The sequence below is a fragment of the Nannobrachium achirus genome (genome assembly GCF_963921795.1).
Source record: "Nannobrachium achirus genome assembly, chromosome: 20".
NCBI lineage: Eukaryota > Metazoa > Chordata > Actinopteri > Myctophiformes > Myctophidae > Nannobrachium > Nannobrachium achirus.
Window position 1 is genome coordinate 54,909,306 of NC_137827.1, and position 23,833 is coordinate 54,933,138.

The 23,833-nt window shown below is 42.9% G+C and overlaps 2 protein-coding genes across 2 annotated transcripts in view; one reads left to right on the top strand and one right to left on the bottom strand.

The window, feature by feature from the left end:
- Positions 1–1,822: 1,822 nt before the first annotated feature.
- rragd (ras-related GTP binding D) overlaps positions 1,823–23,833 on the bottom strand; it is a gene marked incomplete at both ends in the record, with an annotated part of 97,846 nt that continues 75,835 nt past the window's right edge. The window contains 2 exons of the mRNA XM_080751150.1: positions 1,823–1,980; positions 19,517–19,665. Of these exons, the coding sequence (XP_080607276.1) occupies positions 1,823–1,980; positions 19,517–19,665 (307 nt within the window). The remainder of the gene's footprint in view (positions 1,981–19,516; positions 19,666–23,833) is intronic.
- Positions 5,608–6,570, top strand: LOC308305466 (ubiquitin-conjugating enzyme E2 L3-like; the record flags this gene model as incomplete). The annotated part of the gene is made up of 2 exons (XM_080750262.1): positions 5,608–6,080; positions 6,465–6,570. The coding sequence occupies exons 1-2, from the start codon at positions 5,614–5,616 to the stop codon at positions 6,568–6,570; spliced, it is 573 nt and encodes a 190-aa protein (XP_080606388.1). The 5' UTR covers positions 5,608–5,613.

Genomic DNA, 23,833 nt, shown 5'->3' on the forward strand with positions numbered 1-23,833 from the left:
ATGGGATAATAAAGGTATCTATCTATCTATCTATCTTTCTACCACTTTTTCTAGTCACATGTTCAAATACTGGATTGTGATTGGCTTAAAACTGTAGTAAATGAGCCAACAAAATTTATCTGTGTGAAATGCCCGGATGCGTTCTTATGGTAATGAGGCACATTTCCGAGATCAATGCGCCATGTAACGCATCCGGGGACTTTCAGAGCCGGAACACCTTTCCCCAGCCAACAATGACTGGTCGCGGGCGTCCTATGTTTACTAGCGAACGTACTATCGTCGCCGATTTATTTAGATCCAATGCAATCCGCCAACTTTAAAGCCCCTTTTCTCTGAACCTATGCCTTTCTGGAAGCGAACAGCCTCTATTTACGGCCGAAACTGTGCTTCTAACTGACGCTAGACTAGCTGTAAGCTAGTGAAGGCATCTCAATATGGATCAGTATGGAGTTGGCGCCATCTGGTGGTGACTAGAATGGGACTATTTTGCTGCAGTGGCGGAAGGGTATGTCTATAATGAAACAATTAATGATTGTAACTAAAGATCCTTGCAAGTTACAAATGTATATGGGAAAAGTGGTAGAAAAGCAATTTACCATTCAAGGTCGTGGGTTGTTGTCTGATTTACCCACTGTTTCAGGGTTGTTAGCCACTCGCCTGCGGCTCGTGGCACAACCATGAAACAGTGGGTAAATCAGACAACAACCCACTCCCTCTCATGGTAAATGGCTTACATCTATCAATCAATCATTTTTCGAGAATCGGGTACAAAATATTCAAAGACTTGCACAAATGTTCACAATCTTTCAAAAAATATCAGATCTACAAGCTCGCTGTGAGCATGTATATCTGCTATTTCTTTCAATAGTTAACGCATTAAAACAACGGTTAAAGTAATTATGCATAATAATGCGTTGGCGGTCTCAGCGGGTTAGGGTCTGTGGGAACCTATAATTGCCCAAAGCAAAGTTCAGATACATTCATTAGCTGACCCGACGGGCATGACGCCAGGGACGTGCTGGGCCCCTGATTCAGCCCGGGAAAGAGAGTTGGAGCGGCCCTCATTGCGCGCTATAGAGAGAGATCTCTCTCTATAGTGTTGCTGCTACTCAAAGATTTTCCATTTCAGATCATGACAAGTGACAAGCCAGTGGGCCAATTACATGAGTTATATTTCGTCGTTGTCGGGTGGAAACCTTGTACGTCCAAAACCGCTTGTTTTGTATTTATCATTTTAAAAATTTTGTAAACTAGTGAAAACAGCCGAGCTAAGCACACAGAGATCTCTCTCTATAGTGTTGCTGCTACTCAAAGATTTTCCATTTCAGATCATGACAAGTGACAAGCCAGTGGGCCAATTACATGAGTTATATTTCGTCGTTGTCGGGTGGAAACCTTGTACGTCCAAAACCGCTTGTTTTGTATTTATCATTTTAAAAATGTTGTAAACTAGTGAAAACAGCCGAGCTAAGCACACAACGCCTCGCGCCGCGAGGCATTGTGTGCTTGTAGATCTGCTGTTTTCACTACTTTTGTGCAACGGCCTTGTATGATGAAGCAGTGCTTTGCTTTGCGAAAAAAAAAATCTAATTTGAAACTTGGAGATACAAGGTTTCTGCCCGACAGTGACGATTTAATTTGTTGGCCGCCCAGCCCCCAAAATGGAACGAAGGCCAACATTTTATTTATTTATTTTCCTAATGGCCCGGCCTGGACCGGCCGGTGAATGAACCGTTCGGGAGTTGTCCCGCTTTTCCCAATGGCCAGCACGTCCCTGCATGGCGCCATGGCGGCGGCGGCGGCGCCCCCGCCACCTGCTCTCTCAGTGCAGGTTCCCGCCGCCGGGGCCGCCGTTGGTCACGGCCTGCCGGCTCCACCTCCTCTGGCTGAGGAGCTTGCGGTTCTTCTGGACCTCCACCCGCACGTCGAACACCTCCTGGATGGCCTTCCTGAAGCAGTGGAAGTTGTAGTCGATAAGCCCTGCGGGGGGGAGGGGGGGGGGGGGGGGGAGAAAGGCACATAATGAGGCAGTTTAAGCCATTTAGACCGGGGGTAACGCAAATCTTTGTTTGCTTTTAGTATAAAAAATACAAAATGAAATGGCAGATGAGTGAGTGCCGGCGCTGCGAGCTTGTAGATCTGCTATTTTTGAAAAATTGTGACTCTTTTTTCTTCAAATCTCTCACCGCCGACCGGACCCAGGACGAATTATAGTAAAAAAAAAATAATAATAATAATAATCGGAAAATATCTCCACGTTTCGTTTCCACTTCTCGTTCACTTCATTGCATGCGCTCTGAGACTGTGTGTGTGTGTGCGTGTGTGAGAGAGAGAGACAACGACGCGCTGATTGGCTGATGCCGGGCTACGTAGTATTATGGGTTGTCATCTCTATGACAACGACGCGCTGACAGGCTGTTACCACCACAGACCGTGCGTGGAAGCTTTCAGAGCAGGCAGCTAGCAGCTAGCTCTAACTGCAGCCTGCAACAGTGCAACTAGTTATAAATCAGTGGGTTTCATTCACGCACATCAACATCAACGTGAATACGTTTGCAGGATTGTAATCTTCTCTCAGGAGAGTTTGTCGCGACGTGCCACGGCCCGTGACGGCCGCCTCTCTTTCTGCATGGCGAGCTGCATGCAGTACTCGGTACAGTACAGGAGTGAGCCACGAGCCGTTTCGTCAATCGTCACCGACGCGCAACAACTTGTTTTCAGATCGATATTCATGTTGCGACACAAGCATAAATTATTCGAAGATTATCCCAGTTTGTTAAAAGAAACCAGAGCAACTAACACTAGTGCAAAATATCTCTGCTCCACATTGATTTACTACTGTTCTCCTTTCAATGGGTTGTTGTTCTTTAGTCAAGTGAAGTGAGGTCCCCAAATGATTTTGGAGGACTCAGAGTCCCCAGGCCAGGCCAGGCCAGATGACAGTGAAGTTATAATTTAGAGACCCTTTTAATAAAGAAAGAAACGGAAAAAGACCATTACTGCATCAACAAACTACTAAAAAAACTAACATTAGCAAATGTAAAATAATGTAAGAAAGGTATCCCTAATGTAAGATTATGAGGGCAAGTGGCCATGACCTGAGGGCAAGTAGAACATGACCTGTACTTGCCAGACGGGCAAGTGCCTCTGAGACCATAGTGTCAACCCCTTGTTGTTACTTTTTTGTATCTTTGCCTACTATATAAGATTGACCGACATAAAAATAAGCGGATATATATGTTTATTATTTTATTTTTTTCCCCGGACCCAGACCGGTTTCAAAAACATATTTGTGGACCTTCAAGATTTGTATTTGAGGACCCCTGCTCTAGTTCATCATACAAAAGTGTCGCACAAAACTAGTGAAAATAGCAGATCTACAAGCACACAATGCCTCGCACTGCGAGGCGTTGTGTGCGTTGTGTGCTTTTTAAAAATGGTAAATACAAAACTAACGGTTTTGGACATACAAGGTTTCCACCCGACAATGATGATATAGTTCTAGGGGTCCTTGACATTAAAAAGTTTGAGAACCACTAATCATAGAAACATACATTTAGAAGATTTTTTGTTGGGTATTTCTCAGGCCTGAATGGGTTAATGCTTCACACTCCTCTCAAGGTTTTGGATCGATTTGTCCCTCGCGCTGCCCTGGTTCGACCACCCTGGTTCGACCGCCGTCTCCAGCAGCCGTGCCAGAATGTTGAGTAATTGACATAAAAAAAAAAAAGGCTTTCAAATCCAATCCAATCCGATGAAATCCAGTTTATTTATAGAGCACAATATAAAACAGTGGCGTTGAACCAAAGCACTGTGTACACAAAAAAAAAATATATATACCTGAAATTGTCTAATAAGTGGCCCGGGCTTTTATTTGTTACAACTGTAGCGGGTACATTTCTATTTTTCAAACAGATCAGAATGAATTAATCAACATTTTTTTTTTTTTTTTAAGATTTGTTTTTGGGCTTTTCATGCCTTTATTTGATAGGATAGTAGACTGACAGGACATTGGGAGAGAGATGGGGAATGACATGTGGCAAGGGTCATCCGGATCGGGAATTGAACCGGCGACGTCAGCAGGCATCATAGCCTAGTATGTGGTATGCGCCTTGACCACTAGGCCAGCGGGCGCCCCTTAATCAACATTTTCGAACCCAGTAAAAGGTACTGGGTTCATTCATTGAAACCAAGTACTGTATGAAATGAACAGTACAGTTACAGGTGGACACTGGTCATTTAAACTTATGGCCCTATCATAGTACAGTCTGCGGTGCAGTGTAGTTTTCTAGCTATGAACTAGGCTTTGTTATACATTTTTAGGTGATAGCTGGAAAACTACATGACAGTGAGGTGATAGCTCTTCACCTTAGACTATGATAGAGGCTTTAGAGGGCCATTTCAGCCCCGAGACAACCAACTCTTATTTTAATGTTTTGGGACACAAGAAACAAGATTCAGTCATTTGAAAAGTGAGACTGTGCTAACCTGACACGTTTCACATCATGTTCGCACGGTCTCACTTCCTTTCCAGACTACGTGACTGCAGTTGACAACACAGGTGGAGCTCTAATCAAAAACAACCCCTGATATCACAAATGCCAAAACCCCGCGGGAGTAACCCGCGTCATCAGGATTTCGGTGTGGATTCAGTTCGGCCCTCTTCCCCCGAAAATAGAGCCCTGTATCTCCTCTCCTCTGTTCTCCTCTGCCACTTTGGACAGACATGCTATATTCAACGGCACCTAACTACAGGGGTCTTCAACAGGGGGTCCTCAGAGTTACTAGTCTACAGGGGGTCCTCCAAATCTTTGTGTGATAGAAACCTTTTTTTTCTCCTTTTTTATATGAACCACTTGAACCCTAGTGTCCAAATTTTGAGAACTTTAGCCAAATATAGCAGATCTACAAGCTCACAACGGCGTTGTGAGCTTGTAGATTGTCCATTTTCGGCAATGAGGTTTGGTGTAGAGGGGAAAAAGAGCAGGACAAGTACAGAGTGAAAGGTCAAGTTTATTAAGTATTGACGGTTCAAGTGGTTAAATATCTGAAAACACAAATTGACATGCATCCAAAATACACTGACGATTGTGCTGTCAAACGATGAAACTATATGTAATCTATGAACAGGTTGTGGGGTCCCTGCTTCATCTCTCTCTCAACTAAGGGGTCCTTGGGCTGCAAACGTTGAAGACCCCTGATGTACTATGATGTCATCAATGTGACGTCCTAGTACTGACATCATAGTGTGGTCTATATATGGGCATGGCCGAATGGCAGAGCCATTCAAGGAGAGTTGCGTCATCTCCGTTCACGTCACAGGGCCATGTCTTCTAAACACAGTACACATCTATTGGCGAATAAGGACACGTTTACGGAATGCAATGATTTTAACGTATCATAACATTGTGACAACATCTTGCAACTACATCACGCTGTTGGTCATCGCAATCATGTCCTTTAAAATGGTTCGTCAAATAAACACGAGACCATTAGCAGGTCTGAGCAAGCATCCGATTGCTTTTTGCAGCTTCCCCTTGAAGATTAAGTGCCAACGTCCCATACAGTGAGAGTTATACGAGATAATTACATTTTTTTCCCAGTAGTTTCAAGATGGCAGCGACCAGAAGGCTTCACAAGGAACTCATGGACATCCGCAAGTCCGCAATGACAAACTTCCGGAACATCCAAGTCGACGAGTCAAACGTGTTGAAGTGGCAAGGGCTCATCGTTCCCGACAGCAAGCCTTACGACAAGGGGGCCTTCAGGATCGAGATCAACTTCCCCAAGGAGTACCCTTTCAAGCCTCCCAAGATCCTGTTCAAGACCAAGATCTACCACCCCAACATCGACCAGAAAGGACAGGTGTGTCTGCCCATCATCAACACGGAGAACTGGAAGCCAGCCACCAAGGTGGAGCAGGTGCTCGAGACCCTCATTGCCATGGTGAACGAGCCGGAGCCCGATCACCCTCTGAGGGCCGACCTGGCAGACGAATTCACCAAGGACCGCAAGAAGTTCTTCAAGAACGCAGAGGACTTCACCAAGAAGCACGGTGAAAGGCGGCCCGCTGCGAGCTTGTAGATCTGCTGTTTTTTAAAAGTCGTGAAAATGTGTGCAGATCTTCGAATGTACATGTATTTTTTAAGTGAACCTTTGTAACTCAAACTTTGCTTCTGGGGGGGGTCCCTGGAACTAAATATTTTGAGATGGGGGGTCCGTGGCCAAATACATATCATTTTGGGGGTCCTTCACACGAAAAAGTTTGAGCACCACTGACACAAAAACCTAGGTTTTATCCAAGACAAAACTTAGAAGAATTTGAAATATTCAGAGACTTGCAAAGAAAAAAAAATAGCAAATCTACAAGCTTGCAGCGCGGCACTCGGTGCCGCGCTGTGAGCTTGTATATCTGCTATTTTTCAATAGTTAAAAGCACAAAATACGATCGATCACTCTCTGAGGTCCGACCTGGACGACGAATACACCAAAGACCGCAAGTGGTTCTTCAAGAACGCAGCGGACTTCACCAAGAAGCACGGTGAAAGGCGGCCCGCTCCCAACGTGTAGACCAACAGGGGGGTCTTCAACAGGGGCTCCGGGACCCCTATCTAGGGGGTCCTCAGAGTTGATACAGGCGGGCCGCCACATCCTTGTGTGATAGGATGATTCTTTTAGATTAACAACTTGAAACCTCACATCCCTATTCCGAGGAGAACTTTGGCCGAAAATAGCAGATATACAAGCTCTCAACGCCTCACAGCTTGTAGATCGGCTATTTTCGGCAAATAGGTTTGGTGTAGAGGTAAAAAAGAGCAGTGCAGAGTGAAAGGTCGCGTTTACAAAATAGACGATTTAAGTGGTTAAATGTCTGAAAATACACATTGACAACATGAATCTATGAAATCCATGAAAATCTGCATCACACATTTATACAATATCTAAAGGGGTAGCCTGGAACCAGACCAATCCGCCCTTGGCAAATATGGGTCTGGCCCCGCTCAATTGTGAATCCATTTCCTCTCCCCCAAAATGTGGGGGAACCAATCAGGGCTCAGCATTGGTCTGGTCTAACCAATCGTGTCCAGAGCCATTTTTTGAACCCACCCCTTGAAAATGAAAATTCTACTCGCGAGTCCAGACTAATATCCGATACGCAGTGAGGAATTTGTACGAGCAACGCCAGGCTAGTAGAGGGGGTCCCTGCTTCATCTCTCTCTCAGCTAAGGGGTCCTTGGCTTGAAAACGTTTTTTCCCAAATATGGAGATAACACCGAGCTCTCCATATATGGCCATTCATTTATTAGTGAATTATTTTGAAAATTCACACGGCCAAAGCCCCGCCTCCTAGAACTCTCTCTGCCTCATATCATGCCCAGCAGGCTTTTCTCTTCGCAGGTCAGTAAGCCTGGCTACGCGGGGTTAACCTCTATGCCCTCCCAGTGGGGGCTCCTCATTGGGCAAGGTGAGCCAGTAGGCTACAACCGCGAGTGAATAAAACAAATAAATGTGTGCAGGGAAATAATTGGCATAGCGAGAAAAAAAAAAAAAAAGGTTATGACTCAACGAGCTTAAAGTCTGTTCAGCGTTTCCATACCAAGTTGATATTTTTATGATGGTTATATTGTGAATTATAGGGCTTTGACTGACAGCAGTGGATAGATAGCATCATGCATCCAGCCATCACTGCCTGTCAATCAATCCAGTGAGAACATACTGAAGCGTGGTGGTGGGGAAAAAAGTACTCTCATTTTAAAAGTTAACGTTTTCAAATAATTGTAGTGGCGTAAAAGTACAATGTTTACCTCTGAGATGTGGAAGGGTAGAAGTATTGAAAATTGGAAATAATCCAGTTAATAGCCGGGGAGCCACTGTGCCAAAATGAGAGAAGACCTGTGATGTCATGACATACTCCAAATTTAGTTTTTCTTATTAATTTGGTCAATAAGGTACTCAGAATGAGAGGCCTGCTCTGCCGGAAACATTGCGAAAAAAGTTTCCCATTGACTTCACTATACTGGAAAAAACACACCAAAAAATATGCTTTAAGTAGCATGTGAGGGGTCAAACTAGGGGTTCTTCATGATTCTGAATCCATTGCAAGCATTTGTTTTGCATGAAAAACATTCCTTGGGCTAGATTTCAGCCTCTCAAACCTGTGAAAAGTGATGAGTCATCACTTTTCACGGTTATTTTGGTCCGTTTTCTAGCCCAAGGAATGTTTTTCATGCAAAACAAATGCTTGCAATGGATTCGGAATCATCAAGAACCCCTAGTTTGACCCCTCACATGCTACTTAAAGCATATTTATTTTTGGTGTGTTTCTTTCCTGTATAGTGAAGTCGATGGGACAGTGATACAAATGGCCATAACTTTTTTTTCGCAATGTTTCCGACAGAGCAGGCCTCTCATTCTGTGTACCTTAATGACCAAATTAATAGAAAAAACAATAATAAAAAGTATGTCATGACGTCACAGGTAAAATCCTATTCTTTGAGCTTTTGGGCCTGTGGCTCCCCGGCTATAAGTAAAGAAGACGTCAAAATTGGACTTGAGTACAAGGCTTACTTACTTTAGCGTACTTGAGTAAATGTTAGTTACTTTACCACCACTGCATCAGAAATACATTGCAAACCTTATATTATGTGGATTTTTGCGTGCGCTGACAAACTTTAAATCCTTTGGGGTCATTTACTGTACGTTTGAAATGCAGAAATACATTTGCTAATCCTTTTTTCCGTGTCGCTTTCGTGCGTTTTGAGGAAAGATCTGATCTCGGTAAATGTGAGCTTAACAATCATCCCTAATTGGGTTCGAGGGTCAGCCGAACGAGGCGAGCGCGCCGTCAGGGGTGTCACACCAAATCCTGGGCCCTGGGTACAAGGATTCACAGCGGGCCCCCCATGAATGTTCTTCATAGGGGGAGGAGGGGGTTTAACCCATTTAGACTGGGAACGCATTATTTTGTGCTTTAACTATTGAAAAATAGCAGATATACAAGCTCACAGCGCGGCACCGAGTGCCCCGCTGCGAGCTTGTAAATCTGCCATTTTTGAAGAATCGTGAAAATGTGTGCAAGTATTTGAATATTTCAAATATTTCAAGGTTTTTTGAAAAAAAAAAACATGTCAGTTTCTATGTCAGTGGTGCTCAAACGTTTTCATGTGAAGGACCCCCAAAATGACATGTATCTGGCCACGGAACCCCATCTCAAAACATGTTGTTCCAGGGACCCCCCAGAAGCAAAAACTGAGTTGCAAATGTTCGTTTAAAAATACATATATATATATTCTAAGATTTGCACACGTTTTCATGACTTTTCAAAAATAGCAGATCTACATGCTCGCAGCGCAGATAAAGTGTAAAATGATTAAGGCCCCTTCACCTTGGGCCCTACTCCCCCTGGGTGACGCCCCTGCACGCTGTCACCGATGCCCTTTGTTCATAAGGAAGCATAATGGGAGTGCTTTGAAAAGGAGCATATTCTATCACGTTAAAACCGGGAAAGCGTACCGTGTCAGTTTAGATTTTAGCTATACAGATGTGCTGTTTCAACTCTTCAGTATTTTATTGCTCTTTTACTGAAAATGTCCTGCAAATGCATTTTTTCCACAGGTTTCTTTACCTGTTTTTTGAACCACCTATAAGTGGCTGTGCGTGTGTCCGTAGCCTTTTTCCTCAGCATTTTGCTATAGTAAAATGTGTGTACGTAGCATCATGTTTGTCTAGTGATGTCATATGTCGTATGTCTGTAGCCTTTATCCTCAGCGTTTTGCCATAGCAAAATGTGTGTACGTAGCATCATGTTTGTCTAGTGATGTCACATGTCGTGTGTCTGTAGCCTTTTTCCTCAGTGTTTTGCCATAGCAAAACGTGTGTGTAGCACGTAAACCGCTCCATAGAGTGGCTGTGCGTGTGTCTGTAGCCTTTTTCCTCAGCATTTTGTCATAGCAAAATGTGTGTACGTAGCATCATGTTTGTCTAGTGATGTCATATGTCGTATGTCTGTAGCCTTTTTCCTCAGCGTTTTGCCATAGCAAAACATGTGTGTGTAGCATAGCCTGTACATCCTAGACTCAAATCCTAGTCTGAGGATGTTATGCAAGCACGACCACCGCTAGTTCTAAGTGCGACAAGGGGTGTATTCCACAGTTTGGGGGACAGGAGAGAAAACCGTCTAGGACGAGTGGATTTTTGTCCTGGGTTTTTTAGCAAAGGTTCTGTCAGCATCCCTGTATTGGCTGATCTAAGTGAACAGGTGGGGATGTAGAGGTTGATCAGGTTTTGGAGGTATGGAGTTGCCATACCTTTGGCTGCTTTGAAGGTCAGCATCAGTGTTTTGTATTCAGTACGGGCTGCAACCGGGAGTTGTCCTCACAGGTTGGCAGAGGGAGTGTAGCGCCCAGGACTACATTAGATAATTGACACCAGTGGTGAAAGTGGTTTGAAATTCTTGCCGGAACTGTCGCCGCACGGCCGAAAAAAATTTGGGAGGCTCTAATCCCCCAAAACCCCTGAAATGCATAGAAACCTGCATTTTGGGAGGCCCACCTGCTGCCCTTCTATAATAAGCCTCTTCATATTGTTCATTGTTCCATACAGAAGGGTAAGCATATATATATATATATTATATATATATATATTATTATATTTATTATATTATTATATATATTATTATTAATATTATTATAACCAGTTATCTAAAGTAACTAAGTAGACCTACATTTACTAAAGTACTGTATTTAAGTATAGCCTAGCCTACTTTACTGGAGTATTTCCAATACTTTTAATTCTACTCCACTACATCTCCCATTTCCAGATGCAGAATTGAATCATTTTGGTCTATTCTGCATTTATTGCCGCATGCAGGCACAGACACGAGTCCTCCTAGAGATGGGATTTATGGCTCTTTGAAGTGAGCCGGATCTCTGGGATCCGTTCCTTTCAAAGAGCCGTTCAAAAGACGTAGGCCTACATTTTGATACTTCTACTACTCAAGTACATTAACATTCCAAACTTCTACTTGATTGCAGTATTGATATTTCTAAAGAAATTGAGTAATTTTCCCACCACTGTTCATTAGAAAGGAACGGCTCCCTACTGTGAACCGAATCCTATCGTTCATTTCAAAGAGCCGTTCAAAAGACTCGATTCGTTCGCGAACGTCCCACCCACTCGCTCCGTGTCAAACAAACACTGAAACGCAAACAGACTGGATCACACTGACCTACACAAACCCACGGGAATAATTTAGAAGCACTTTATCAGAAAATATAACTAGTAACACTTGTGTACTGTATGTTAATCTGACTTTAGTATAGGCTATTGTTTTCTTCCTGGACGTGCGTTTGTGGCTGGCTATTTAACATGGGATTTTGACAGCTGGCTTCTCCTCTTCTTAACGGAACGCCGTTCCGGCCCCGAATGTTTTAACGGAACGGGGGTTCCGGCCGTTCCGGCTCACTTTCACCATTGATTGACACCGGGTGAATGAAAATGGGTTACAAAAATCATGGGATAAAACAAAAAAGAAAACAATAGCAGCTCTACAAGCTCATAGCTGATGAGCCTTTTTATTTAGGTCGTTAACAATCGTTAACAAATCTTTACATATCTATTTTTTCAAGAGAACACTTTTATTTTTAAAGATTGGTTTTTGGGCCATGATGGGGAGTGACACAAAGATTTTCGGGATCGGGATTTGAACCCGCGACAGGCTGTCAGGCTGGCATTGCAGCCTATAGGGTGCCCGGACCACCGCACCACGACGCGTGGTGAGCTTGCAGATCGGCTATTTCTACTATTTTCTTTTGGTTGAAAATGCATGAACATTTTTCAACATGGAAACGATTATGACGATTATGTCAAATAATTGCGATTAGACGATTAATGTAATAATTGGGTCACAGGTAGAAGGTCCTGGGTTCAATTCCCGCCGGGGGACGCTGTGGGCGCTGGGGGAGTGTTCTCTCCTCCGTGTCATCAGCACCCACACCCTAGGTGGGGTTGGCGATAGGGCCTTTCTGTGTGGAGTTTGCATGTTCTCCCCGTGTCTCCTAGGGTAGATGCCCTCACAAAAACATGCAGCAGTCCTGGTTTCTATACTACCTCCCCCTAGCCAGCCAGGTGCTCCCCAATTCCCCTGGCGCGGCAGAGGGAGAGTGGAAACCAGGACTACAGGTTAGGTAGTTGGCACTGGGTGAGAAAATGGGTTGCAAAACTGTGGGATAAAAATTATATATAAAAGAAAAGAAGTCGCCCTCAGGTCTTAATGGGCTAAGCCTTCAGACAGAAACGATGTATGCAGATGAATTATGCAATCAATAATGATGGCGGTATAGCATCCACTTTGTGAATGTGGAGCTGATTGCATCAACTGGCAATTCAGATTTGTGTTTGTTACATTCTTTCTCGCTGATGAATTCCGTTCGCGACGCTGATGAAAGGGGCTGTATTTTTCCTTCACTGGTAAATGGTAAATGGTGCATTTATGTAGCGCCTTTATCCAAGGCACTTTACATAGATTGTGCATTACATTCATCCATTCACACACGCATTCATACACCGATGGCGGAGTAAACCAAGCAAGGCACCAACCTGCTCACAGGGAGCAACTAAGGGTTCAGAGTCTTGCTCAAGGACTCTTCGACACTAACTCTGGGGGAGCCCGGGATCGAACTGGGAACCCGCCGTGTTCTAGGTCGGCAACTCTACCCCTGAGCCACTCAATGCAAGCAGTTAGGACTCAGATTCTATTGAGAAATGGCCTATTTGACCAGGTTAATTTCAAAACACAAAAGTAACTTCAATACACGAATTTCACTTTATACCGGTAAATCATAAATAATGCATTCTGGGAAGAAAGCCGCGGGCCATATGAAAATCTGCCTTCGTGCCACAATTGCCCCCAGGGCTGCACTAGGGGCTGCACACCTACCTGTTCTTTTTTTTCTTCTTTTATTTACATAAATCTTCTGCTGTGTGCCTGCCACGAAACCTTTTCAGATGAGGGTCAACGGCCAACTAAATATCAATTTGGGAGCCAGAAAGACGACTGCAGACGGTGGAAAAGATGGTTTTGTTTTAGAGCAGTGGTTCTCAACCTGTGGGTCGGGACCCCCAGGGGGGAGGGGGGTCCCCAAATTATTTTGGGGGGTCCCCAGATGATTAATGTGCAACATTGTTTTCTCACTCAACAGTTAACAAACCAACATAAAGTTGCAGTTTAAAGAGGGTGTATGCACATTTCTAAAGTGACAATTGAAGGACTTTTTAATACCTCTAAAATGACAAATTTAACATTGGCCAAATTGTCAAATATTAGAGGCAGAAATTGTGAAAATAGACGATTTTTAAGTGACCCCAGTAAACCACTTCCGCTGCGATGCTCTATATGTTGACATAGAAAAAGAATCATGGCATTGACCATTAAAATAAGCTCTGACGAAACACTTCCAACATAAAAGGTTGAGAACATAATTAGACCCGTGAATTTATCCTGACATGATAACAAGAGCACAGTTCTGTCATAATACTGTACAGTACATCTCTCCTTCTAGCGCTGCGAGAAGGCGACGGTTGAAAATCACCATCAGTGTTTCCGCGCAGTGTATCCGCCAGGACCATCAGATGACTGCTTCGTCCCACGCACACACACACACACACACACACACACACCCACGCACACACACACACACACACACACACACACACACACAGAAAGCCGAACAGAGGGCCAGTGGGTGCAGTGGAGTTGACTTTGCAATCTTCCACTTTCTTGCCACCTCCTTGCGTCAGCCAGCGCTAGCCTGGGCAGCTTGTTTCAAGCCTCGGCACAGTGACCATTACCATTTCTTATGTTTTCTCCCCTCCCCCTTCTAACATTATACATAACAACGCTACTTTGTGAAATCGGCTGATGTTGTGGGCGACACGACACTCGCACAGCAAAACAGATAGCTGAACACAAGGAAGTGGCTTGGTTGTGCAAATTACCCAGTGGTGTAAAGTATCTAAGTACATTTACTTAGGTACAATTTTGAGGTATTTGTACTTTACTTTAATATTTCCAACTTTTACTTCTACTCCACTACATCTGGGATCCAAATATTGTACTTTTACTCCACTACATTTATTTGAAAACTTGACGTTACTAGTTACTTTGCAGATATAAATTATAATATTATAAAACATACATAAACCACATTAGCCCTATTTTTATACCATAGGCTATTTGAAAATAGCCGATCTACAAGCTCACAACGCGTCGCGATGCTTGAGGCTTGTAGATCGGCTATTTTGTAGATCGGCTATTTTAGATCGGCTATTTTCATACATTTTGTACTTTTACTTTAGGTACTTTAAGTACATTTTGATGCCAATACTTTCAATACTTTTACTCAAGTACATTTTGAATTCCAGACTTTTACTTGTAACAGAATATTTGTATATGGAGGTATTTATACTTTTACTTAAGTAAGGAATACAAGTACCTTTTCCACCACAGAAATTACCGAACCAAAAAAGAAAAAAAAAAAAGAAAATCACCAACACTAGAATGACATGACCGGGGATTCACCTCCACCTCCCCGCTTGCCTTCAGGCGACACGAGCATGCCTGAACAGGCTGGCTATTACAGCTCCCTGGTGGGGGCTACTCCGGTGGGGGCGGGCGGGGGAGCTGGGCGCCGTTATGAACAACCACTCGTATCGCCTTCTCTTGGAGCTCGTGGGAAGGGTTAGCAGCAGGGGTAATGATAGATAGATCGCTGCTGAAACATCCTTATCTCCAGATTTCTTATGTCCATAGTGAGACTATAATGAAAGGTGCTACCAAAAAAACGGTGCAAAGTGGGAACAGATGCACGTTTCATGTTATACGAAAAACATCCACAGTCTGCCATGAAAAGTATGTTTACTAATATACAATCCGATGTTAAAGAATACACTAAAGGGCTTTGCACACAGACACGTTTTTTTTTCACACAGAAAAAACAATTTTTTTTTTTTAAAGAAAACAATGATTCTCTATGACCTCATGCACACTGGCTCCAAATTTGCCATGCGGCAGGTGGCTGCGGCAGTGCGTTTTTTCCCGATCGAACCCAGTTCGATTTGTGCGTCTTGTCGCATGTTGTAAAAAATCATTGACTCCTTTTATGACTCCTTTTCAGATCCGCAGTGTGGATTCCACACAGCCTTGCACACCAAATCCAATGCGTTTTAATCATGCACCAAACGGGTAAAACACAATGGTTGAAAATCGCGCCTGTGTGCAAAGTCCTTAAATCATGCGATAATTACCTAAAATAAAAGATAATGAATGAAATTGCTCTGCAAAACCTTTTGAGATCCAACGTGGTGAATCCACATTTTACGAGTAAACTGTGTAGATGTGCAACAGTAAAATATAAATTATTGGTCTAATTATTATATCTTAGAGTAAAGTACCCTGCCTCCCCGACATTATTGCAGGTCCATTAGGTTCCATTAAGTACACTTTTCATAGTTAGATTAATACTTTGATTTTGTAGATGATTGTTATTTTACGGATCATAGGGTCAATTCATTTTGATTCCATTTCACGCTCAGACCAACACTTGGATTTTAATGGGTCGATCAGTGGTTCTCAAACTTTTCGGGCTGCGCCCCCTCCCAAATAATCATAATTTGAACTGGGGAAACCCCACCCTGATAAGCACTTGAATTGAAAGAGGTTACATCTTATGAAAATGGGTGAGCTTGTAGAATACAGATTTTCTTTTTTTTTTCAAGAAAACGGCTGATCGGCTATTTAAACCTCCTTGCTCAAAGCGCATTCTTTCCTGCTGCTGCTGCTGCTTTGTACTCTGCGCTAAAGATTTTTTTTTTTTCGTTTCGTTTTTTTTGCTCCCACCACCACCCCACCCCACCCCACCCCACCCCTGTGCTGGGGCGTCACAAGGGGGGGAGGGGGGAGTGGGACGGAGTTACTAGGGCCCAAGGTGGAGGGGCCTTAATTATGTTATACTTTAGCTATTGAAAAATAGCAGATATACAATCTCACAGCACGGCACTGAGTGGCACGCTGTGAGCTTGTATGCGGTATATGTATTTATATGTATTTATTTTTTTAAGCGTCCGTGCAATTTTGGGGGTCCTTGACATGAAAAGGTTTGAGCACCACTGACATAGAAACAGAGGTTTTTCAAAAAACGTTAGAAGGATTTGAAATATTCAAAGACTTGCACAAATTGTCAACATTTTCCAAAAACACATCTACAAGCTCACAGCGCGGCACTCGGTGCTGCGCTGTGAACTTGTACATCTGCTATTTTTCCATAGTTTAAACACAAAATAACGCGTAATAATGCGTTCCCAGTCTAAATGGGATAAACCCCCTCCCCCTATGAAGAACATTCATGGGGGCCCTGCAGTGAATGCTTGTACCCAGGGCCCAGAATTTGGTGAGATATATGAAGTTAGCCGAGTGTTAGACCAATCTGGGAACTAAATCTAAATCAATAGCTTTCTTCACAAATGTGTTCATAAAGGTGACTACTATCACCTCTGAACTTTCTCTATCACAACTCCCTTCGGAAACTTTGTGGGAGCCAATCAAAGTTGGGGGTATCCCGAGGGCCTAGGATTAAAGGGGGAAAAATAAAAATGGCCAATGTGAGCATATGAGGTGTGTAATTAGGGTATTTTGAGGCTGCTGAATCCATTCCAACCATTAGTTATCAGTAAAAATTACTCCTTGGCCATAAAATAGGCCACGAGACATATATTGGCAATAAAAAAAATGGTTGGAGTAGGGTTTGAATTAATGAAAACTATTCAAGATCAGGTGGGTAAGCGCACATCATGACACACAGGATAACATGATACAATCTGACAAGGAACACTCAAAAGGGTTTAAAACATAGGGACTAACAGGACACAGGTGAACTCGAAGGACATGATTGGCTAGGCCTTAGCCAATTAGGCCTTTTTTATGGCCAAGGAGTCATTTTAACTGTAAACTAATGGTTGGAATGGATTCAGCAGCCCAATTACACACCCCATATGCTCATATTTTATAATTTTATCCCCTTTAATCCGAGGCCCAGGTATCCCGATACCCCCAACTTTGATTGGCTCCCACAAAGTTTCCGAAGGGAGTTGTGATTGAGAAAGTTCAGAGGTGATAGTAGACACTTTTATGAACACATTTTGTGAAGAAAGCTATTGGTTTTTGATTTAGTTCCCAGATTGGTCTAACACTCGGCTAACTTTACCTTACTGTAGGGTCGATTTCATTCCATTCCCTGTAAAATCCAGTTGGCAAGTCATACACGTTTTTTTGGCTTCAGCACCTGATTTTCGAATCCAAGGAATATCAGTTCAAACAACCAACTTCATAGAATAAAATATGGATATGATAACAGAGCTACCGTTATTTTTTCCCCCTCCACATTATTTGAATCGCCAGCATTTAAAATGATCTGCTAACTGGAATACAAGGCTCAGAGGGAACGGTGAGCAGCGTGGAGTTTACAAGGTCAAAGCAGTCCGGTGCAAAACGATGGATCTCAATGAATATGGTTCTCTGCATATGGATGGACGCTCATTAACAACAGCATGAAAAGTGGATTTCGAGATGAGTGGAGCTGACGGAGGCTTTGACATGAGGTCACCGGCAACTACGATGAATTACTGAAACCATCACTCATTACCAGAAAGAATGGAGGCCCTCTCTATAGTCCGAGCGTTTCAGGCAAACATCGTGCACTTTATGAAAGAAGCATGAAATTTGGCACACAGTTAGAACATGCCATATGGAACATTTTTGGCTATAGGGGCATAGCAGATTTGTCTTGGGAAACTTGTGGGAACCAATCGAAGTTGCTCTCATAGACTTTACTATAGAGTCAAATAAATACAAAAAATAAATATGCTTTAAGTGGCATGTGAGGGGTCAAACTAGGTGTTATTCGGGATTCTGCATCCAATGCAAGCATTTGTTTTGCACAAAAAACATTCCTTTCCGAGAAACGGCCGCCACTAAACTTTGAAAAGTGATGACTCATCACTAAACCATAGATTTATGGGGTCCGTTTTTAGCCCAAGGAATGTTTTTCCTGCAAAACAAATGTTTGCATTGGATTCAGCATCCCCAAAAACACCTAGTTTGACCCCTTACATGCTACTTAAAGCATATGTATTTTTTATATTATTTTACTCTATAGTAAAGTCTATGAGAGCCCAACTTTAATTGGCTCCCACAGGTTTCCCAAGACAAATCTGCAATGCCCCTATAGCCAAAAATGTTCCATATGGCATGTTCTAACTGTGTGCCAAATTTCATGCTTCTTTCATAAAGTGCACGATTACATCAAAATACTGCCCGAAACGCCTGGACTACTAAGCATTTTGACTTACTGTACTGTAAATATACTGCAGTAGAGTTGGACTAGCAGGTTAACTATTTTACTGCTAAACGAGCGCTCGTTCTTTGCTTCACATTTCCGCCGCGCCATAACGAGCGTTCGTTCTTTTACCTGTCTGAGCACTGTGCGCAGATGAGGGGTGGAGCGGGTGTGTACAGTATAAATATAAATCCATGAATGTCTCTTTGTCTATCTGTGCTGGTTATTATGTTGTTAAATTACAGTAAAATAACTACAAATGCTAAATTTAACAAAATGGTCACTTTAACAATGTATTATAAGTATATTCTCCACACTTGTATTCTCCCCATCTTGACAAAATGGTATATTCCCTGGTTCCGCAGGTCAGCTGCACAGGTGCAATGCATTATTGTTAATTGCGGCACGTTTACTAACATGCCAAGTTTAGCTGCACTTGAACAACCATTCCAGGCTGCCATATCCAGCCCAAGAAACCGTAGAAACCGGGAGAAAAAAAACTGTCAAAATCCTATTTTTCGCGCATGCCCTGCGGGCGTACGCACGAGGACTCCCATACCCTAGCCCAGGGGTTCCCAAACCTTTTTGTCTCAGGGCACCCAATAAATATTTTTTTAATCCGAGGCACCCCTACATTATAATTTTCACTCCCAGCACCTTATATTTATAGCATATCGTCATTGTCGGGTGGAAACCTTGTATGTCCAAAACCGTTTGTTTTGTATATCATCTATAAAATGTACTAAACTAGTGAAAACAGCAGATCTACAAGCACATGTAGATCGGCTGTTTTCACTTGTTTTGTGCGTCTTGTACCAAAAGACGTACACATTTGAAACTTGGAGATACGAGGTTTCTGCCCGACAGTGACGATATTTTAGTGATTATGTTGTGAGGAAAACATTGAGATAACAGCCATTTTGGTTAGAACTGACTGGAAATAACGTTGTACTTCAAGTTTAAAAGGATACTAAATATTTTTTCAAGTGTCCAAATGAATTCCAAATATTATCAAATGATCTCGCGGCACCCCTGGACTGCCGTTGCGGCACCCCAGGGTGCCCCGTCACCCACTTTGAAAACCCCTGCCCTAGCCTTTGCTGAACTGACGCCACCGGTGCACTGACCTTTCCTCTCGAAGCTCTCCTGGCGCAGGAAGCACACCATGGCCAGGAACTTGGTGACCTCCTTCAGGTACATGACGGTGGTGTTGTTCAGGTGGATGATGGCCATGGACTCCTGGTCGTACGGCGAGCAGCCCCGGTCCTCCGCCAGGCTGCGTGGAGGGACGACAACACAGACATAATAGTTATGACACGGTCGTCTAATCGCGATCATTTGACATGATCGCAATTATTTTGTCATAATCGTCATAATAGAGGGTATGCAAGTCCACTGGGACCCGCCCTCCTAATCTAGACTGAGTGGCAAAACATTGAGCAGCATGGAGCATTGGAGTTTGGAAGTGCTAGTTGCAAATCACTCAACGCCCCTGCATACCACCTGTTTCTAATTTGCACATAATGCAGGAGGCAGCAGGATGTTGTGTTGTAGAAAACGAGTGCTTCCAAACTCTGACACTTGGAAAAATAAAAACCTGCACAGAATGTCTTGACAGATAGTAGCTCATAACATGCCTATGGTGGATTTTTATGAAACAAAAAATGTGCAGATAGAAAGAGGATAATTCAAGCTTTCAGTACAGCCGCAATGTTGGTGAGTTTAACTTTGTTTAATACAATCAGAAAGGACTTTTCTGTTTGGATGTATGGGCTGTCAATGGCAGAAATGAGTTTTTTGCCACTCAGTAGGCGTGTTCCCACATAACTTCCAGCAACAGTGATGTCACACGCATACTCTCTATCGTGAATGTTGAAAAATATCAGAAATAGTGGAAATAGCAGATCTACAAGCTCACAACGCGTCGCATCGCGACGCGTTGTGAGCTTGTAGATCGGCTATTTACACTATCAATGTTATTTTTTTTAAGTAGTAAGTTGTCAAATATGTCAGTAATGTATTTGTATATTTAGGTTATGTGTCATATCTACCATTATGCAACTTCAAAGCCTAAAAGCCAAAGAGAAATGTAATTATGAACGACAAATACACAATTAAATTGTTAATCGCCAATTATTTGAGTGACAATTAATCGTCATGTAAAATGTCATATCGTGACAGCCCTAACAACAACACAGACATAGGCCTGTCACAGTTAGGACACGGTCGTCAAATCGTGATCATTTGACATAATCGCAATTATTTTGTCATAATCGTCAATCGTTTACAGGTTGAACAAGGTTAATAATTTATGTTTTCAAACATTTTCAAAAATAGTGGAAAATGGCAGATCTACAAGCTTGCGGCGCGTTGTGAGCTTTTAGGTTGGCTATTTCCAAGATCAATGTTCTTTTTTTAAGTATAAAGTTGTTATATGTGTCGTATCTGCCATGTGCTACTTCAAAGCCTACAAGCCAAACAGAAATGTAATTGTCAACGACAAAAACATAATTATTACATCGTTAATCGAAATTATTTGAGTGATGTAAAATGTCATCATCGTGACAGCCCTACACAAACATGACTGATTGGTTGATTGAAGTATTTATTAGAAGTTTGCATAGGAAAAGGTACAGTTTCATGACAGTACAGTTCAACTACAGGTACACGGTCAACCAAAAGGATCAACACCTCAAGAAAGCTTTTGGGCTTACGGGGTTTTTTAACTCAAAACATTGAATGACAGACAAATAAAACAGTACCATGTAGAAAAAAAAGAAAAGAAAAAAGAAAACAGTCATAAAAGGTAATTTGGGGGTACCCACTGACCTACCGGTCCAGGCTCATACCACATAGGCTCAGTGTAGCCTGACAGCATGTCGCTGGTTCGATTTCCGATCCCAACTACCTTTGCTGCGTGTCACTCCCCATCTCTCTCCTCATTTCCTGTCAGTCTACTGTCCTATCAATAAAGGCATGAAAGCCCCCAAAACAAATCTAAAAAAAAAAAAATCACACCCGTGTGAACTGAGCGGTGGTCGTGGAGGCTGCGCAACAGCAAAACAAATATATATATATTGTGTGTGTGTGTCTGTGTGTGTCTGTGTGTGTCTGTCTGTGTCTGTGTCTGTGTCTGTGTCTGTGTCTGTGTCTGGCCTGGCCTGAACAACAGCGCCCCTCCCTTAACATGTGTGGTCACAAAAGGTACTGTAGGCTACATACAGACACGCATACAGACAGACAGACAGACAGACCCACACACACGGCCACGTATAGGAGCGTTGTGACCACCGCTCAAAAAGAAAAAAGTAATTTGTTGTGGCATGTGGCAATACAGCCTCCATCTGGACTCGCTCGGGGATTGGAGTCGACAGTGACCACTGCCAGGTTTGGACCAATCAGCCGCAGCTATAGGGCGGGATCTTGGCGATAGAGAGGGCTCGGCGCGGGGGGGAGGGGAGTTTCCCCGGTAGGACGTAGCGTGTGGAAGGAACACGTTATTCCAACCAGTTCCTTTCCCCTCCATCAGGCGCCCCGGCTGACCATGCGGAGGCAGTATAGAGACCAGGATTACTGCATGTTTTTTTGTGAGGGTACCTACCCTAGGGGAAACGGGGAGAACATGCTTTTCTTCTTTTCTAAACCAGATCACTCGGTTTAGAACGAATGCCAGGCTTCCCTGCGCGGTGGAAAGTGTGATGATGCAAGGTTAGTGCCATGAAGGAGAAAAGCTGAACACAAGAAGCCCGGGGCTCAAGGCTCACCATCACCAACTATTTGTTCTTGAGGCTTTTGGAGCCCCTGAACAAGAACAAGGACAAAACAAACAAACAGAACTGCAAACTGCAATCATTCTCCAAATACTCCCCTTGTAGTGTTTCTATTGCACCAACCCTGAAAAAATTACGGCCGTGATATGACACGACCGACATTCAACCACCTCAACCTTGCTTTTCGCGAGGTAGACTAAGTGCCACTGCAGACTAAACAAACTTTCAGATTAAAATAAAGTGCTTACCCAAGGCTAATTTGTGTCATAATAGATGCCATTCAACCAGAATTACATGACGCTCCGGTATTGTTTAATAAAAAATCTTTTTTATCCGATCGTTTTCTGTTTTCCCTTTTATTTCCTGTTTTTCCCCTGATCCCTCTATTCGCATCATCTCCATTCAATTGATGCCTTGGGTAAAGCACTTTATTTTTGAAATCGGAACATTTGTTTAGCCTGCTGTGGCACTTTATAAATGCACCATTTGTCTACCTCGTGAACAATATTGTTTTTGACAGCAAATTTTGATTTAGTTTTAGTCATAGTCTTTTGAATAAGATGTCATTTAGTTTTAGTCATAATTTAGTCACCTGAAAAGTATTAGTTTTAGTCTAATTGTAGTCGACTAAATCTGATTTTGACTAAATTTTCAACTAAAATGTATTTTGGTGGGCCTGCCGCCTTGATGGCATTTTAATGACTGATTTTACACTTGGTTGCGTGCTGAAAATAGCAGATCTACAAGCTCACAACACGTCGCGCTGCGACGCGTTGTGAGCTTGTAGATCGGCTATTTTCAGCACGCAACACTTGAGAGCAACGAAACATAAAATGACTCTCTTTTCCACTAGTCCCTCCCTAACGTTTTAGTCTCGTTTTTATGTTGTTGATGAAATTGTCAATATATTTAGTCAACACAGCTTAGTTTTTATTTCGTTTTTATTTCGTTTTTGTCAGTGAAAAAAGAACACAGTCGACAAACATTTTTCGTCATAGTTTTAGTCGACAAAATCAACACTGCTCGTGAAAAGCAAGGTTACCTTTATTTTATTTAAACTCGGAAATACAATTGAGCGCAAGCAAGGTTGAGGTGGATGCATGACGGTCATGTCATATCACGGCCTCATGTTTCAGGGCTACTATTGCACTAATGTACAGTACATACTGTATATCGTTGCATTTTTTTGCCCACCTCAGATGAAAATGACGGTATGAATACAACCTATCCAAGCATTTGATCTGAGACTAAGGCCATTTCTGACTAAATCAAATTTGGAGGATAATATAAGAAGGGAGAATACCGCCAACGATGGCTTTGTAAATGAAAATATGCCAATGTTACTTATAGCCCTGCGGGCACCTAATGAGGACCAACCAACTGCAGGTATAGTTCAGACTCCTGAAAGGTGAGTTTGTTATGAATCTCCGGAATCCGGTACCACACAGAGGTTCACTCTGGCTGAGTCCACTCCAGCAGGGGGCGTAGGTGGACCGGAAGGCCGCAGGGGCTTAACTCATCGGATGCCCATGAGGTGGCAATGCGTCAATCTGCTGTCTCCCTCGTTCACTTTTAAATCACCTTCATGTTCAAAACGCAGCCTTTTCTACCGGCCGTTACAAAAACGCTGTGGCCCACTTATTGTTTAAAAACGGCCCTGACTGAAAGAAAATA